The sequence below is a fragment of the Ziziphus jujuba genome, chromosome 4, assembly GCF_031755915.1.
Source record: "Ziziphus jujuba cultivar Dongzao chromosome 4, ASM3175591v1".
In the NCBI taxonomy this organism is placed as follows: Eukaryota; Viridiplantae; Streptophyta; class Magnoliopsida; order Rosales; family Rhamnaceae; genus Ziziphus; species Ziziphus jujuba.
The window spans coordinates 23122606-23138071 of NC_083382.1; the positions used below are offsets into that span (position 1 = coordinate 23122606).

The 15466-nt window shown below is 35.4% G+C and overlaps 4 protein-coding genes across 4 annotated transcripts; 2 read left to right on the forward strand and 2 right to left on the reverse strand.

Annotated features, from left to right (window-relative positions):
- The first annotated feature begins 601 nt into the window (after positions 1-601).
- Positions 602-4398, forward strand: LOC107417117 (serine/threonine protein phosphatase 2A 59 kDa regulatory subunit B' gamma isoform). Its single transcript, XM_016025681.4, has 2 exons — positions 602-2584; positions 3672-4398. Exons 1-2 carry the CDS (start codon positions 1337-1339, stop codon positions 4059-4061), a joined length of 1638 nt encoding a protein of 545 aa, XP_015881167.3. The 5' UTR covers positions 602-1336; the 3' UTR covers positions 4062-4398.
- Positions 4323-6347, reverse strand: LOC107417119 (uncharacterized). Its single transcript, XM_016025682.4, has 2 exons — positions 6197-6347; positions 4323-4960 (listed from the first exon to the last, which is right to left on the reverse strand). Exon 2 carries the CDS (start codon positions 4925-4927, stop codon positions 4496-4498), a length of 432 nt encoding a protein of 143 aa, XP_015881168.3. The 5' UTR covers positions 4928-4960; positions 6197-6347; the 3' UTR covers positions 4323-4495.
- Positions 6348-6484: 137 nt separating this feature from the next.
- LOC107417116 (uncharacterized) lies at positions 6485-12217 on the forward strand. Its single transcript, XM_016025680.4, has 18 exons — positions 6485-6805; positions 6916-7033; positions 7134-7321; positions 7406-7513; positions 7859-7923; positions 8306-8411; positions 8488-8571; positions 8828-8974; positions 9093-9221; positions 9866-9933; positions 10112-10145; positions 10233-10317; positions 10672-10739; positions 10826-10939; positions 11040-11075; positions 11250-11336; positions 11684-11775; positions 11878-12217. Exons 1-18 carry the CDS (start codon positions 6623-6625, stop codon positions 11972-11974), a joined length of 1809 nt encoding a protein of 602 aa, XP_015881166.3. The 5' UTR covers positions 6485-6622; the 3' UTR covers positions 11975-12217.
- LOC107417107 (uncharacterized) lies at positions 12078-15100 on the reverse strand. The gene is made up of 5 exons (XM_016025671.4): positions 14654-15100; positions 14264-14385; positions 13663-13754; positions 13008-13094; positions 12078-12915 (listed from the first exon to the last, which is right to left on the reverse strand). The coding sequence occupies exons 1-5, from the start codon at positions 15028-15030 to the stop codon at positions 12802-12804; spliced, it is 792 nt and encodes a 263-aa protein (XP_015881157.3). The 5' UTR covers positions 15031-15100; the 3' UTR covers positions 12078-12801.
- Positions 15101-15466: the final 366 nt, after the last annotated feature.

Here is a 15466-nt window from a genome sequence, read left to right on the forward strand (position 1 = left end):
GTTTACTGATTTTATGCCACCATAAATATCTTCCATTCATGCAAAAGTCACAAGAACACCTTTACCATTCCTCACGTGTGGTCCTTTTTTCTTTTTTGTTTTTTTTCTCATAGGAAGTGAAAGTGATTATGTATGTCACATGTTTTAACTGTTGAATCATTAACTTTTTATAGATTATAAGACCATTTTTGTTGTATTTTTTTTTCCTTAAATTTTTATATTTTTTTATGGGGTTGGAGTGCAAAGAAGGTCTGAATTTTCCAATCAATCTTTTTTTTTTTTTTAATTCATTTTTTCATGCTCTCCTCCCAAAATTTTGAACCTAATAGAAATAGAAAACTTAATTGAAAACAATTTCTATTTTCAGTCTACATATTCAGACGATATTTTTATATATAACCGCTACAACAAAGTAAGATTTTTATTTAATAAAAGAGCGTGATTAAAACGGACATTTTTCATAGTCAATCTAAGTCATAACCAGTAAAACCCAAACCACAAGGATGAAGATAATGGGACCCAGTCCCCACCTGTAATCTGTGATTGTAATTGGGTCAAATCTTAGGTTGCGAACGGGCATTTGCTACCAGCTTTTAAATTTCAGAGGGGGACATATCGGTAATTAAAATTTCATGTATTGCCCTTTTCATGAAAATTTATTCAAACTTTTCAAAGCTTCAAAAATCAATAAATAAAATAATAATATGATTTCAAGGAAAGCTCAGAAAGGCTAGAGATTACAGAGTTGCTTAAGTTAGTTTCTGGGAAACACAGAGAGAGAGAGAGAGAGAGACTCTGCTTTGCTGTGTTCGGAAAAAAGGCATTTCCTTTTTTCGGTTTTTTCTTGTAGAGATTTTTACTTTCTTTTTTTTTAAAAAAAAAAAAAAATATTAATTAGAAAATTCTCTATCTTGGCATAGGGTTTGGGTTATCGGAGACCAATTTTTTTAAAGTTCAGATTTCTAGGGTTTATCGTTTACTCGCTACTTTCCCTCGTTTTCTCGAAGACTTTGTGTCTCTTGCGGTCAATGTAAGTTGTTTTCTCTTTTTTTTCAAGTGGCTTTTTTGAATTTCTTTCAAACCCCTGTTTTTCTTTTTGTTTTGGTCAATTTTCAAATTCTTGTGTTTGAAATTTTGAGGTATTATTACATGCACAGAATTATGTAGAACATGTGCTTCTATATTAGGGGTTTTTTTTTTTAATGCAATTTCCACTGTCCATGGCTTTTTTTGTTTCCATGAAAATGTGAGAATGTCAACCTTTGAACCATTGTCAAAGGTTCTTGTTTAGGGAAAGACTGGGCGTTACGATTTAGGGTTTAGGGTTTTTGTAGATATGATCAAACAAATACTGGGTAAGATTCCTCGGAAACCGTCAAAATCATCGCATGGTGATTCGTATAGTGATGGAGGGGCAACTGTACATTCGTCTGCAAAATCCTCTTATGGAACCAATTCAATTAACAGCTCAAAACCCACGCCAGCTTCTTCAAAATCTTCAACCACACGCTCAAGTAATGGGACTCTTGCACCGCACTCATCAACTGTGAATAAATCGAATCAAGCCAAGAAATCTGCTCCAGTGGCAACAACCCAAGTGGGGCCTCCTTTGTTGGCTCCAACGGTATATGAAGCTTTGCCGAGTTTCCATGATGTCCCAAGTGCAGAGAAGCAGAATCTGTTCCTTAAGAAATTGAATATGTGCTGTGTTGTCTTTGATTTCAGTGACCCCTTGAAGAATCTTAAAGAGAAGGATATTAAGCGGCAAACTTTGTTTGAGCTTGTTGATTATATCTTGTCTGTAAATTCCAAGTTCAATGAGGTGACGATGCAAGAGATTACAAAGATGGTCGCAGCCAATCTGTTTCGAACATTCCCATCTCCCTGTCATGAGAATAAGGTCCTTGAAATGTATGACCTTGAAGAGGAGGAGCCAACTATGGAACCTGCTTGGCCTCATCTTCAGATCGTGTATGAATTCCTGTTGAGATTTGTTGCTTCACCAGAGATAGATGCCAAGCTAGCAAAAAGATATGTTGACCATTCCTTTGTGTTGAGATTGCTCGACTTGTTCGACTCTGAGGACCAAAGGGAGAGGGATTACTTAAAGACAATCCTCCACCGCATCTATGGCAAGTTCATGGTGCATCGTCCCTTCATTAGGAAAGCCATCAACAATATCTTCTATCGCTTCATTTTTGAGACTGAGAAGCACAATGGGATTGCAGAGTTGCTTGAGATATTGGGAAGCATAATTAATGGGTTTGCTGTACCTTTGAAGGAAGAGCACAAGCTGTTCCTTGTCCGTGCATTGATACCCCTTCACAAACCAAAATGCGTTTCTTTGTACCATCAGCAGCTTTCATATTGCATTACTCAGTTTGTGGAGAAAGATGTCAAGCTGGCTGATACTGTAATTCGAGGTCTTTTAAAGTATTGGCCTGTAACTAATAGTTCAAAGGAGGTTATGTTCCTTTCTGAGTTGGAAGAAGTTCTGGAAGCCACCCAGGCGGCAGAATTTCAGCGGTGCATGGTACCTTTATTTCGTCAAATCGCCCGCTGCCTCAACAGCTCACATTTTCAGGTACTGATGATATGTCCTTTTATTCTTCCTATCATAACCTTATTGCACACACTCCAAGCACACATTCTTAAGCAAGCACACGTATGGTGGGAAATTGTTGTCATTACTATTACTGATTATTTATGTCATTACAATGTCTGCACAATGTCTGCCTCTCTTTTGTTTTTATCATTTTTTTCTATCTTATTTACCTACGGCTATGTGGAAATTCCTCATCGCAATAATTATTACTTTCTGATGTTTCTAGGGATTTTCTTTTACTTGAATACAAGTTTCTGTGTACTTTTCTGTTCAATACTTCCATTAGGTTGTTATGTAAAGTTTACTAAGCTGTTCGAATTTAGACTTTGATACATAGTTGCTATAGCTCCATTATGGATTTTTTTTCTATGACCTTTGATATAGTTCTCTAGATCCTTGCAAGTGGACTTAACAAGTTTCTGTGTACTGGAGCAGAGCGTGGTTAATCATTGGAACATATTTGGGATACTCAGCATATGCTGTGCATATGGACTTTGTGTGCTCTGAAATTGTTTAGCAGTGTTTTGATGGTGGACATAATCCACACACACACACACACACACACACAAGTGTGTTCTGATGACCAACCATCACGGTCTTGAAATTATTTGATTACTTGAATTGAAACCCACTTAATCTTAGAATTTATGTACAATTGGATGAGCTAATTTAAAATTTGTGATGGTTTGTTAAAATTATGTTGTTGGAACTTCCCCTCTATATTATGTATGAGTGATATCGTATCTGCTGCTGATTGTGTAGCCTCAGCGTCTTTCTTTTTCTTCTTTTCTTTCTCTTCTGTTTTTTCATTCCACTTGACATTGTTTTGTGGTTGAACTGTAATCTTAATCTACTATTTTTTGGAGATTCCTGTATGTTTCAGTAAGTTGTATTTTCTTCATTATCCAGTCTGATTTGAAGTTTAAGTTATTGGCATGAAAGGATATATTTTGTACAGCTGGATTTGTTGTTGCAACTTTTTAAATATATACGAAGTAGAATTTTGCTGAAGTTATTACTTTATAGGTTTTGAAGAGTTCAGTTTTAACTTGGATTTCCCTTGCAGGTATCAGAACGTGCATTGTTTTTGTGGAACAATGACCATATAAGAAATTTAATAACACAGAACCGTCAAGTGATTCTTCCTGTAGTTTTCCCAGCATTGGAGAGAAACATACAGGGTCATTGGAATCAAGCTGTTCAGAGTTTGACGTTGAATGTGAGAAAGATTTTCTCTGATGCTGATCAAGCACTTTTTGATGAATGTTTGGTCAGATTTCAAGAAGATGAAATCAAGGAGAAGGAAAGACAGGAAAAGCTGAAATTGGCTTGGAAGCGCTTGGAAGACGTGGCTGCCTCTAATGCTGTAAGCAATGAGGCTGTTCTTGTTTCAAAGTATGCCTCTTCTGTTGCCATTGCTACCAGCACAAAGTTGCGTGCTACTCCTGGCAGTTGAGATCCATTACAAATCTGGAATTTTGCCCTGTTGAGCTGTAATTTAAGGTAAGCGGGTGCAACCCTGATGTTGCTTTGTAGGGGAACAAGTGCACCGGCTTCCCCTGGGAAACATGAAGATTTGTGGATATTGCAGCTGTTGTTTTTGGGTTATTTGCTAATTCCCTTTATCCTCTTCAACCATGGAGGTTTGTATTATAATGGATTCATTTATAGAGATAGCGGTGGTTTAGATTCCAATATGATAATATTTATTGTAAAATCATGGAAAAGGTATACTTTCTAGCATCCTCAATGGTTTTATTTTAAAGCAAGCAATCAATAGTCTCTTTCCAAAATTTATTATGGTACTTTATTGAGTAAAATATTTCATGCATAACTAAAACAAGAGAAACGAGAAAAGTACACCATGCCACAATATGTAATACAGGCTTATTAGTCATCACCATATGCTCTGAAACTGTAACGTTCTTGGTATGGACCGTTGAAGAAGAGGTCAGCCTCGAACCACTTTGGATATTGAACAAGATCACCGGCAACAAAACTCATGAAGCGCTTGCTCCCTTCTGGCACAACTCTAACCTCCCCTTCCTCAATGTAAACCAGCTGATCCACCTGCCAATCCCATGGTAACTGGCCCTTGCCTGTCTTCCATATAGACCATCTTGATACCCCTAGCTCTGCTAATCTCTCTGGCGATGCTTTCCTCTCCACCCTCACATTGTACAATTCCTCAAGGGGTTTCTCAATCCGCAATGCCTTAATACCGTAACTCACTCCATTAGTAGCTCTTGAGTTTCTATGGTCACTCTTACTTCTGTTAACTGAGAAGGAGCTGAAGGTTGAACTCACGAGCACCTTTGCCATGGCTATGTACAGTTTCTATCTTCCTTTGTGTTGCTAAAATTAACAAAACAATGAATTAAAAAATAAACCATCATCATGATATATCTGAACTATTAAATATCCCACGTTATTCACATTTCTTGTGTGCTGCACTATGTTGTTATTCAAACAAAAATATTTCTACGTAAAGCAGGACTTTTTCCCAGCTCATAATAAAAAAATTCATTTCCCACTCACACACTCCTTTAGTCCTTGGCCAGTTTTATAAATTTGCTTCAATCTCTCTTGCATTTGTTTTCGTCTTTTGGCTAGATTTTCTTGAAAAAAGGGTAGTTTTTCTCTTCACAAGATTATATATATTGAGATCATATATATATATATATATATATACTGATCCACAGCAAAAATGTACGTTTATTTTCACTCAAACCTCAAAAACAAGATAAAAACATGAAGCTTTCCTGTTACAAAGCTTCTGAGAATTATCTAATCATTTCATTCCCAACTAAAATGAGGTCTAATCCAATCCTAAATAAATCAAAAAATTGATCCCCCAAGCTTCTTACAATGTTGCTTTTGCTAAATTTTAACAGTCATCAACTTTATTCAGTCTTTTATCCTTTAAAGTTGTGACCAGTTGCAGACCCAGTAGACTCTACACGGTTGACTGTCTCTACTGAAAGCACTAAAATATGATCGTAAATTAAAATTAATAAATAAAGTTTCTACTTTCTAGTGACGCTTGCAACCTCAATTATCAATTTCAATTTCTCGAACATCCCCAAAAAACTTAGGCCACAAAGATATTGCATAATGGGATTTACTACGCACAAAATAGTTTAGAGTTTAGACTTAAGAAACCAATCTAATGGTCTATACCAATTTTTTCCATTTCAGGAAACTTTAAGCTTGAATTGCACCATATTTGCTCAATACCACTCCTCAGAATGTGATACTGTCAATTTAATATTGTTCAGTTCAGCTTCTCATAACAATTTTCAGCTCAAGAACACACCATAAAACTCTCATTTTCAGCACCATATTTCTGAAGTGGACTAAAACAAGAAACAGAAACCTTATCACCAAAGACCACAGCAACGAGACCTGGGTTTTTTCGCTGGGTCAAAAATTTCCAATTTTTGGATCCCGGTTTATTCCTTTTTCCTTCCCCATCTTCCCAGCAACCAAACAGAAAAGTACAGAGGACTAAAGAAGGTAATAATAATAATAATAATACTAAATAAATGAAAATAAAAGAACAATAGCAAGAAGAGAATTATGGCTGTTTACCTGCTGAGCCTTTTTCAGCGAGAGCCTTTAGAATCTTATATGCACAAGGAGAGAAAACCGAGCAGCAGTAGCTCTAAACCCCTAAAACCAAGGTTTATCCAATTATCCAAGGCTTTTTGATTGGATCACTTTTCTGTGACCTTTTGTTCAGACCCGCGGGTGTCCTTAGAGTTTAGAGAGGAAATTGGGTCTTTTGAGTAATAATCTATTCATTAGGGGGCTATTGTGAAATATACATGAAATTTTACGAAGCGATTTGATGCACGGTTCAAAAAAGAAGATGACTAAAATAACATTTTAAAGAGGAACTTTAGAGAATCTCTGCCGTCCGATCCCCATGTCGGTATGACTGATAAACAGGTTACAGTTATGGTAGTTAACGTGTCAAGTTTAGGTACGCATACATATACACTGATTTGAGCCTCAATGATAGGCATAGAAGAAAAGGGAAAATTGCTTTGCTTCATAGGTCTACAAGTTATGCAGGTGCTTCATCTTCAACCCATTAATGGGTTATGGATAAAGTACCCAAAAATAAACCCCTTTTCTCAAAGAAGAAGACAACAGAAACTTTGCAAAAGCTTCTGCATGCAAATGTCTAGAACCCAGGTACCCTTTTCTTCGGTCTCTCATGTTTCTGTTTTCTTATTGTTATTGCGACTGTTGGAAGCTGAAACTATCTTGTAATGAATGGCTATATGTGTTTGTGATTTTGCTAGAGAATAATGGAGAATATTTCAGTGAGTGGTGAAGTTGGTGGTGCTGGTGGGGCGTACTCTTATGCTGCTTTGAAGAGGTTGGACCAACTCTGGTCTACCTTATGCTCTGCTCAAACAGGTGGGGTTCATTAATTTATTGCCACTTTTTGAAAAGAACGCTGAGATGAATTTTGAAGAATTCTTGGAATTCTGAAGAAATTTTTAAATAAATTTTGCAGTTGTGCAAGAACCCCAGAAAGTGGTTTCCACTATTCCTGGTCTTTTTAGCCAGTCTGATTTAGCTGAGAAGGAGGTTGATAAATTTGATGTCATAGTTTGTGGAGGAACATTGGGTATTTTCATTGCCACAGCCTTGAGTTCCAGAGGTCTTCGAGTAGGCATTGTGGAAAAGAATATACTAAAGGGGGTAATTTATGGAGAAGTCCTTTGGAATTGATATTTGCCAAATGTTCTAAGTGATTTCAATGATGTATTGATAATTGATTGTCAGAGGGAACAAGAATGGAATATCTCAAGGAAAGAGCTCTTGGAACTTGTAGAAGTTGGAATTCTTCTAGAAGATGACATTGAAGAAATTACAGCTGCAAAATTTAATCCTGTAAGTTCTCAAACTTCATGTATTGATGATTGTTTCTAAGTTCAGCCAAATGCTCTGTGAGCCATATTAGTTAATCTGGTGATCGGCATTCTCCATAGAACCATTTTGAGGATTCTACTTCCACTTGGTATCCCAAACACCTGTTGGGATGATAGATGAATTGGAAATTCAGCACCTTTTTCTATATTTATTTGCCTAAAATGCAACTCAGGCGTTACTTTCTTACTGCAATCGATAAAAAAAAGTAGACTAGTAGCTTCTATTTAGATTGTTCAAGTAACCTCTAGGAATAGCGATTCATCTAGCTGCTGGTAAATGATGTTTGACAATTCATGTACTGCACAGAACAGATGTGGATTTGAAGAGAAGGGCGATATCTGGGTTAAAGACATCCTTAATCTCGGTATTTCGTGAGTTATCTTTATATCTTATACATTTTACTTGAAGCTTAATTGTAATAGAAAGTATTAAAAAGATTTATATGTATCCTTCTTCTCATTTTATTTCTCTTAACATACTATGAAAAGTTTAAGATGATAAATAGCTTTATTTTCACCCTTGAAGCTAATAAAAACTACAGTATGAGTAAACTCAAAATATTTTGTCACTGTATTTTTCCTTTTACTTGAGTTTTTTTTTTTTTTTTTTTTTTTTTTTCAGCTAGAAGTGGTAACGGAATTTACATTTTACTTTCAAAGATTGTACAGTGTATTTTAAGTGTATTCTACTGTATTTATATACATCAATTGCTAATTACACTATAGTGATCCACATCTTTCCATGTTACTACAGACCAGCTAAACTTATAGAGATTATGAAAAATCGTTTTACTTCAATGGGTGGAGTCATATTTGAAGGTTGTAGTTTGTCCAGCATTCGCATATATGATGACACAGCAGTGAGTTTCTAAACACTTCCAAAGACTCTGTTAATGAACTTTTTGAATGATACTTACTTGGCACTTTTCACCATAGGTCGCTTTCCTAGTTGAGGGGAAAATTCTGTCGTCTCGCCTTATCATTGATGCAATGGGGAACTTTTCACCTGTGGTAAAACAGGTATATATGCCTGCTACTGTAATGCATATAGCTTATGATGTCTAGTTTTTGCACACATAGCGTTGCAATTCTCCCACTGTTTCACAATATTGAATTACTGGCACTGCAAGAACATAGAATATTCCTTAATATTCATAAAAAAACTAAAAGATAATACAAAAAAAAAAAAAAAAAAAAAAACAATTCTGTGGGAGTGTATCTTTTAAATAAATCACTGGTCTGTAAAACTGCTCTTAGAGTTGTGCTTAATTTGCAGATAAGGAGTGGGAGGAAGCCTGATGGTGTTTGCCTTGTTGTGGGGTCTTGTGCTCGTGGTTTTAGCAACAATTCAACCAGTGATGTCATATATAGCAGTTCATTTGTAAAGAAAGTCGGATCGTCAGAAGTACAATTGTTTTGGGAGGTAACTTTAACATTGAGCATTCAGGAACACCCAAAAGAAGATTTTATGTTTATTTTCAAATATAAATATTTTTCATTTGAATATCTACTTTGTCCTATAAATATTTTTCATTCCACAGGCTTTTCCAGCTGGTTCAGGTCCTGTGGATCGTACTACTTACATGTTTACCTATGTGGATCCTCAGCCTGGATCTCCAAAGCTGGAAGAATTATTAGAAGAATACTGGGAATTGATGCAGGATTATCAGGTTAGGCCTTGGATCACTCCAAATTTCATAATGCACTTTGCATATTTCTTCATCTTGATGATGCTGTTCTGATAATTCTTCAGTCTACGCAAACTATTTACCTCTCTATGGTCTAAACCAAATAGGTTTTGTTTTTGTTCTTGTTTTTGTTTTTTGTTTTTTGTTTTTTGTTTTTTGTTTTTTTGGATTTTTTTGTTTTTGTTTTTTTTGGGTTAATGTTTTCTATATATTGAGAGTTTTTAATGGTTCGAGTTTAAATGCCAAAAGCTTGACTAATTCCCAAGATCTTGAGCTGTTAGTGTGCCCTTTAGTGGCTGTGCTAACTAACCTGTTAGAATAACCTGAGTTCAAAAAGCATATTAAGTTAACACCAATCCCGAATGTTTACGCCTTTAAGCTATTAAAAATTAACAAAATTGTGGATACAATAACAACATGACATACACTTCAAACGAATAGTTCTTGTCTTGAAATCCTTTATTTGATTCCTGCCACCTCCTGCTCTGGTACTTCCATTCAAAGACCCTGAAGGGATTTGCCACCCTTTGAAAGTTTCTAAATGGTGTAATCAATACCAATAGACTGCGGTGAGCATAAAAATAATTTCTTTAGTTAATTATTGTATACGCTTGCTTGCTTTATAGGGAGTTTCTCTTGATGACCTGGAGTTACAGAGGGTTATATATGGCATTTTCCCAACTTTTCGAGACAGGTGAGGTGACATGCAAGTATTCATTGCTGCAATAAGTTTACCCTTCTTGAATTATTATACTGAGTGATTTATTTTGCATAGATCTCTTAAATACAAAAACATTTTGGACTTTACATTTTTAACTGTGTACTTCATCTGACACCTTTCTGTTTTTAATGAGGAATGGTTAACTATTCAGTCCGCTGCCAGCAGCTTTTAACCGAGTTTTACAGGTGGTTTACATTATACACTTCTAAAGCATCCAATAGAATATTCTCACATCCAAAGGAATGCAAGTGTCACATAATCATTTCCTGCAGTTTGGTGATGCTAGTGGTATACAATCACCTGTTTCATTTGGTGGTTTTGGGAGCTTGACAAGGCACCTTGGAAGACTGTCTACTGGTACACACTTCATATACAATTCTTGTTTCAATTCATGAGGGAAATTAAATAATCTCGATGGGATTTAGTCGAATTACATATGAATGAAATTTACTACGTTGAATTTGAGTTCCTTTTTACTAGGATGGTGCAAGTCTAATCATTGTTTCTTTTTTCATTGTTTGTCCCTATAAGAGGTAATGTATATTACCCCAGCCTAGGGCTGGAAATCTATATTCTATAATTAATGATGAAAAAATAATGAAAATCATTTCTTTTCTTGAGAAAAAAATCAATGAACCTTGATTTCGCGTACATTTGTTACAATGATAGTGAAAATTTCTAATGTCTATCATCTTTTGCCTAAAAATGCAGGAATATATGAAGCAATCAATGATGATTTTCTCGACTCATACAATTTGTCCTTGTTGAACCCATACATGGTTGGTGGCTTGCTGTACTCTCACATGATGATAAACCTGGATACATTTGAAAATCTAAAATTTAAATTGAAATCTGAATAATGCAGCCCAACTTAAGTGCTTCATGGTTGTTCCAAAGAGCAATGTCAGCAAAGCAGCAGTCTAATGTTCAACCAGATTTTATTAATGATCTACTTCATGTAAACTTTCAGAGTATGCAGGTAAAGCTATATATTGTATAGAACCAACATATTTTATTTTTCTTGGCATGCTAATGCCTTCCTTTTCTTGTGCTAATTATTTATGATTTTTACTTCTCAGAGGCTGGGGGATCCTGTGCTTAGGCCATTTCTTCAGGTATTCCATTCTTTTATTCTCAATTTATTTATGGACCCCTGGATCCTGTTGGATGCCATTTTTAGCATTTGCTCTCCTTTTATTTTTTTTATTTTTTTTAATTAATTTATTTTTTTGGGGGGTTAAACTGTAAATATGAACTTAAAATTTCTGATTGTTTTTGCAATCCGACAGGATGTTGTACAATTTGGGCCTCTTGCCAAGACACTTGGACTAGTTATGTTAACCAAACCTCAAATTCTTCCATCTATATTCCAGCAGGTAAACTAATAAGTTGTCTTAACTCTCTTGTTTCCAGTGTTTTTTTCTTTATCCAATTTGAATGGATCTAGCATTTAGTTGCACATTCTTGGATATTGAAAAATGGTTTCCTCTTTTTATTTGGGTTGGGAGTGACAGAGGAATTGATACAGAAATAGTGGTAAACAAAATCCCAACCTGAATCAGAGCAAGTTTGTAGTTAGAACTCATCATGCAGTCCTTCATGTTTAGCTAATTCTGATATTGTCTTCATATTTAGCTAGTTCTGTTATCGTTCTTTTCAAAGATCGATCCTTAAAGTCGATTTAAACTCATAAAGTAATTCGCCTATATATCCTATATTCCAGGTTGGTGTTCCTGTACTTCTTGACTGGTCTCGGCATTTTGCCATGTTAGGTTGCTATACGTTTCTGTCTACCTTTATTGAACCAGTAATAAGGTAAGGACTTTAATGTTGTAGTGATGAACTTCACTAATTACAGAAAGTACTTTAATCAAGCCATAAATTACGGACTCTACTTTGTGTTTGCTATCCTGTAAGGCCATGGTTAAGTGGATTTCCAACCCAGAAGAAGTATGAATGGAAGCGGCGTTTTGAGGCTTGGAAATATGGAGCTGGTTTGGATTACAAGCTATGAAGGACTATTGAAGATGGCATAGACAAGAATAGAGAAGTTGAGATGGTGACCAGCTGCTCCTGAATATTAGTTTTTCCAATAACTTGAACAATAGGCATATTCATTATTTATTTTTTTTCAAAGGGTGGTTCCTCAAGAAATATTTATCAAATATTTGCAGTATTAAACCATAAGATTATTTATGCATTCTGTTTTGGACAAGCATATATATATAAACACTGTAGAAACATGTTTTCCTCTCTACATCTTATAGTCAATATTCTTTCCACCATAAAATTTTGCGATTACATGTTGATGGACTAGATTACAGTGCAAAGTCTCAGCTTACTGCAAGTAGATTGGACATGAGAAGATAAATGCTCCATATAAACACCTAATAAATATCGCATTTCTTACATCAGATTTGCAATTGAACTATGTTTTACCCATCATTGGGTGGGAGAGGGAGTGCTGAAGAAATGAAAAATCGAACACTTGGAAGTCAGAGCCAAATTGTTGAAACATAGTTTAGAAGAAGGTCGGAGTTTGTAATAATGCTATATATAGTTTTTGAAATATAATAATGCTATTTTTACATCAACTTTCAAACATCTTATTACAGTGCCCTGGACATGGTTTTCTTAAAAAGAAGCTTGAAAAGGTTTATTTCCTTCTATTTATATACAAAACTTAGTTTCCATACTAGACTGGATTACATCCTCAAAATTAGATATGATCACCTAATATCACTTATACAACAATAGCATGCCCTGAAGTGAACCACAGCATCAATACAATAACCAAAAAAAAAAAATTACATACACAATAATAATAATAACACATGAAAATCAATTTGAGTTGGAGGTCTTTGCACCCAAAATTTTAGCAAGTTCCTTTACGATAGGCTTTTGTTTAACATCTTCCTCCCTTTCTATATGCCATTTCTTTGATTTATTCTCAGCCTGAAATTAGAAGATAAGGTTAATTACTCGAGAAAATTAATATTCCTAGAAGAAGAAGAAGCAATTCTGTTCAAACTTCTGATGCGACATACCCAATCTTTTAAGGGAATCAGTTGCTCCCTAATAGTCTGAAGTTTTGGCTCAACAAGGTCTCGTCCTTTAGCTCGGATATCATCACTCTGTTAAAAAACATGATGACTTCATGTAAACTTGTCCTCACTAATTCTAATGCAACATGTGCCAGAAATGAACCATATGAATCAACAGCAATAAAATGCCACTTAAGGCAAGGACTTCAACCATATAATAGTAGATTGTTAGTACTGTTGGCTAGAATGTAGGTGAAACTAGGTGTAGGAACCCAAACACACAAAATACTTTGTTATTAGAATTTATAAAGCATAAAAGATAAGTCATTCACCAGCCAAATTCAAGCATTCATGCATATATACTCCTTTCATCCTTCATCTCAAGAATTTACGCATTAAAACATTTTTTTTCAAAGCAGGATTCACAACACAAACTTCTTCAAGAAAATAGCAATCCAAAGAACAATCACAAAGTAGAAAGCTGATACGTTCATCATAACTTTATTTCCAGATATACTTATCTGCACATTATCCATGTCTCATACAAAAGGAAGTGAGTAACAACAGTTTCTTACTTTCTTCAGTGAATCGTGTTGATACAATACGCACAAAGAATTAGAAAGATTAAGTATTCAAAACATAACGAATCTGTACTTACACTTTGCAGCTCCAGTTTCGATGCTGCCAGTCCAAACACTAAAGTGGCACCACCAAATATTATTGCTGTGGCAATAGCAAAAGCCTTTCCAACTACCAAGAAACAAAATGTGGAATATTACCCACCAAAAAAAAAAAAAAAAAAAAAAAAAAAAAAAAGAAAAGAAACAAAATGTGGAAATTAGAAAACTCCAAACCAAATTTCATTAGCTAGAGGACACAGGCAGAGCCAAGATGAGCTTAGAATTTTTTTCCAGAAAGCAGTGACAAGGGAACTTAAAACATAGGAATCCAAAAATAAGAAACCAACTTTTGGTATTCCCAAGCAATTACAAAAGAAAAATAAATGGCGCGTTGCATAAATGACCCTAAAAATGCCATAAAAGAGAACGCATAAATATATATATATATATATATATATATAACAAGACTCTTTATCAGGTCGACAATATCATATAATGCTAAGGTCTTTAATCACAATCGTTAGATTTGCTATGGCTTGTGCTTGTTTGATTGGACCGTGTTTTTTAAAACTATTAGTTTAATATTGTCATATCAAACATGATAAGAGACTAGAGAAGAGGACAATTAAAGCCACATACCATATGCAAGCCCTTCAGCTGCAGCCTTCAACTTCTCAGGATTGAAAGGGGTATGCCTGTCTTGACGCAATTCGTTAGCTGTTGAGGCCAAAACCGAGTTTTCTACTTTTGGAATTTCCCACCTACAATATGCACATCGAAATTTCAATTCATTTGCATAATTTCAATTTCCATACACAATGTGGCATATAAAATCCCCCAAATTTTGCAATCACATAAAGCCTTAAAAACACTAATTTGAACATTAACAATCATAAACCCACCAAATCAAAAACCTTACCAGCCCACGAGTCTCAGTAATTTACAATTTCTTATCGCATCCAACACTTCCTCACAAACCAAACAAACAGAAGCGGAATTGAAAAGCTACAGAAGAAAAAGAGAAACTACCTTTTGGCGCCAAAAGTGACCTGAGGCAGAGAAAGGTAGGCCCTTAGAGGGTTAAGAGCCTCAGCAGAGATGGAATAGCGGTAGTTAGGGTCTGACTTGAGAACCCATTTGGAGGCCGAGTAGGGAGACGAAGAAGAAGAAGCAGAGGGATCATGGAAAATCTTTGGGGGCAAAGAGTGGCGTAACACCTCGTGAAGCACATCAGCTTGGGCTTCCTGCTCAACAATCAGAGAAGAAGAAGAAGAAGGAGGAGGTTGTTGAGAAGGCGTCGATGGAAGCTTCTTCTGGGATACAATACGACCCACGGCCTGTTTGGATTCCTGGAAAAAATATGCTCCCTCTTTCCCTGCTGCCAATCTCCCCGCTATGAAACTCATTTTCCCTCGCGCGCGCTCACAATGACAAATTTTTCCGTTTAGATCAAGCTGTGGCTGTTGTTCGTTTTGACTTGAGCTTCCTTTTATAGTTTCTCGATTAGGGTCCGTTTGGCTGCTTTCCTTCTCTTCCAAGGAAATTTTTTTTTTAATTATTCTTTAATGGAAATAATTTTTAACATAAACGCTTGTATTAAATTGACAAATGTTTTCTTATGGATTAAATAGATTAGATAATAAAATGAGAAATTTTATTCCCTTTTGGGATAGATTTTAAAATGTATAAGAGTTGTATCAAACGCATAGAAACTTTTCTTATAGTGTCCGGTAAAAAATTGGAAAATCACTTTTTGTGATTTTGATTTTGATTTTGAAAAGTCGCTTATTTGGGGATCCTTGAAGAAGTATAAATTCGTTATTTATTGAGAAACCTCTTAGT